Source organism: Schistosoma mansoni, chromosome 2 (assembly GCF_000237925.1).
Source record: "Schistosoma mansoni strain Puerto Rico chromosome 2, complete genome".
Lineage (NCBI taxonomy): Eukaryota > Metazoa > Platyhelminthes > Trematoda > Strigeidida > Schistosomatidae > Schistosoma > Schistosoma mansoni.
This window is the reverse complement of record NC_031496.1, coordinates 22785167-22788021: the sequence shown is the minus strand read 5'-3', so window position 1 is coordinate 22788021 and position 2855 is coordinate 22785167. Positions and strand designations below refer to the sequence as shown.

General features: G+C 42.2%; 1 protein-coding gene across 1 annotated transcript; it reads left to right on the top strand.

Annotated features, from left to right (window-relative positions):
- Positions 1-950: 950 nt before the first annotated feature.
- Positions 951-1328, top strand: Smp_089840 (putative histone H2A; the record flags this gene model as incomplete). The annotated part of the gene is made up of 1 exon (XM_018796113.1): positions 951-1328. The coding sequence occupies one exon, from the start codon at positions 951-953 to the stop codon at positions 1326-1328; it is 378 nt and encodes a 125-aa protein (XP_018650358.1).
- Positions 1329-2855: the final 1527 nt, after the last annotated feature.

The window sequence follows — 2855 nt, the reverse complement described above, 5'->3', positions numbered from 1 at the left end:
TTCGTAGGTCCGTGGTAACTTCAAAGCGACATATACGAAAAAGCCATGGTCGAGTAACCTACATCAGGAAAACTTACTCACAGTAGACTGCTGTCCTGAAGCTGTGCACACAATTGACGCTCATACTGCAGAAAATAATAGAAACAACAACAAAAACTGACTACGAATTTTAGGTCTGAGACTATCCACCTCCTCATTTCTAAAGTAAAGAGAGAACTAAACTACTATCCCCGTCAGACAACTTGCAACTACTGAATTATAAATGTGGGGTAATATATTTGGAAGAGTAACACCGCCATTATGGACCTCAGCACATCTTACAACCTAATGAGTTTTTAGTATTATGCAAACAGCTACCCACCTCTGAGACGAGACATCCCATCACCACTCATTTTAATCACGTACAGAAAAACTCTTGGCAGCTAGGTAAGTAATCATAAACTAATAACACCCGAACATTGGATAAGAAAAGTCACATTGGTCGTCACCCGTTTGACAGTGGAGCCAGTTATGGAGTACTGTACAGTCCATGGAAATGATATTTTTGCAAACCTTAACAACCGAGAACTGACTTGATTACAACAAATTGCTGCTAATCAGGTGGGAATTTCTCATACAACCTCACTTACAAACCAGTTAAGACAGTTAGTAAGCAAGACTTAATTGAAAACCTTCCACACTAAGCTCAGTTGACGACCACTCAGACAACATCCTAAGAGAAAGTCGGTTCAGTGAACGGAAAATGGTCTTCTCTATCACATTTTGTTTACGACCAATCAGGGGTGACCTTTAAGTGGCAAGGTCAGTGTCTCATTAAGGCCAAATGAAGTCAACCAATGAACAGTTAATGAGTTATTTGTGAATACATTAGTCTAGATGCTGTCAGTTTTATAATAAATACGCTCGTGCACGCGAAAGTCGATGTGCACGTTTCTCGGCTCTTACTGACAATGAGTGGACGTGGCAAAGGTGGAAAGTCTCGTGCTAAGGCGAAAACGCGATCAGCCCGTGCTGGCCTGCAGTTCCCAGTTGGTCGTGTCCATCGTCTCCTTCGCAAGGGTAACTACGCAGAACGTGTCGGGGCTGGTGCACCTGTCTATTTGGCAGCTGTCCTCGAGTACCTGGCGGCCGAAGTCCTTGAGTTGGCTGGCAATGCCGCTCGTGACAACAAGAAGACCCGTATTATTCCTCGCCACTTACAACTGGCCATCCGCAATGACGAAGAGTTGAACAAGCTCCTCGGTGGCGTAACCATCGCTCAGGGTGGTGTCCTGCCTAACATCCAAGCAGTGTTGCTGCCCAAGAAGACCGACAAGGTGAAGCCCTAAGTGCTTCGACCATGTGACTGAAGAGCTAGAGAACGTGAAACCGGCCCTCTTCAGGGCCACCACAATTTGATTCGACTTGCCTTTTACTTGCCTAGAGTTGGGTTGTCGTTTACTCTGTGCGTGACATGTAGGTACCTATTTGGAGAGTAGTGGGGGACTCGGTGTGAACTAATCTACCCTAGGTCGTAATCGATGTGTATTGACAGCCACTGACTGACTAGCTACGGCCCTAAGTCCGTACATTTATGAATGTAATCATTAATGGGCATGGCTGCATCTCGAAACTAGTCATTGAGGAAGTAAACTTGCCCAACGGACAACAGTCTCGTGGCGGGTTAGTTCCTAGTGCATAGATCGGGTCTAATCTTAGTCAATGTGACATCGGGAGACGGGACTGTGTTACCCAGAGACCTGTATTTAATGTCGGCAACAAAAGCATAGGATTGGTAGTGGTCCAATTGATTCAGCTGACAGTCGTCTGCTGTCCGTTATTCCTATGTTTGTATTCCAACATGCTAGTTCATACAAACTCCACCCGGGGCGAGGCGGTTCATCATGTCGGTATAAGTTCACCTGAACGTGTCTTATTCCCATGGAGCTCTCGCCTCCGAAACTGAGTCAGCACTGTTTTTACACTTGATATAGTAGGTGAATGAGAGGTCAGTTATAGGAGAGAATTCGGTGAATTGCATTACATTACAGAAATAAGCCGTAAGAGATGACAGGAAATCCCATCAAATGTAGTCACAATAACGTCTGTATCGTTGTATGTTGTCGCCGCTCGCATCCGGGTTTATGCACCCATATCAACCTGTCTCGGAATTTGTTAGTTGCCTTCACAGAAACCGATATACCACGAGCAAGCAAGAATTTTAACGCAAATAAACGTTCCTTTATCATCCAGACAGTTCTCCATGTGGGTGCTTCTGATCATAATTTTTCAATAATTAAGTTTTCCCACAAATTGAATTTCAATACTATTCTATGGATATTTGCTGAATATTTAAAACCGGTTAGAAGAAACATAGAAATAGAACCCCTAGAAATATTTGGGAACAACCAACTACCAGAAACAATATCGACAAACATCCCGTGTATCACAGCGTTACATCCAGACGTTATTTCTCAAAATCTAATTATATGCATCAGAGCTTATTATTCTGGGTTTTGCATGTTACTAATTAAGAAAATACATTTAGTTTACCAATCATTAGTTTCCCATTCTCAACTCTCGCTTCGATATTATTGTTTTCTCGACAAGCAAATAAAACTCAACAACACGGTTCTGTTGTATTTATCATCCAAATCGCGCGTTCAGATCGACATGTTTGCATAAAACCATTAACTTTTGATTGGAAAGTGGTAGGTCATCATTTACTTGGTTGGAAAGAGTTGTGAAGATTCACTAGAATACCCAGAGGAATGAATTAACTATGCTGGGAAAATATCCGACAACATTAGTATATACAAATACATACATTAATAAAATAACAGTATGAAGAGTAGTCATTTTATTTCACTCATATT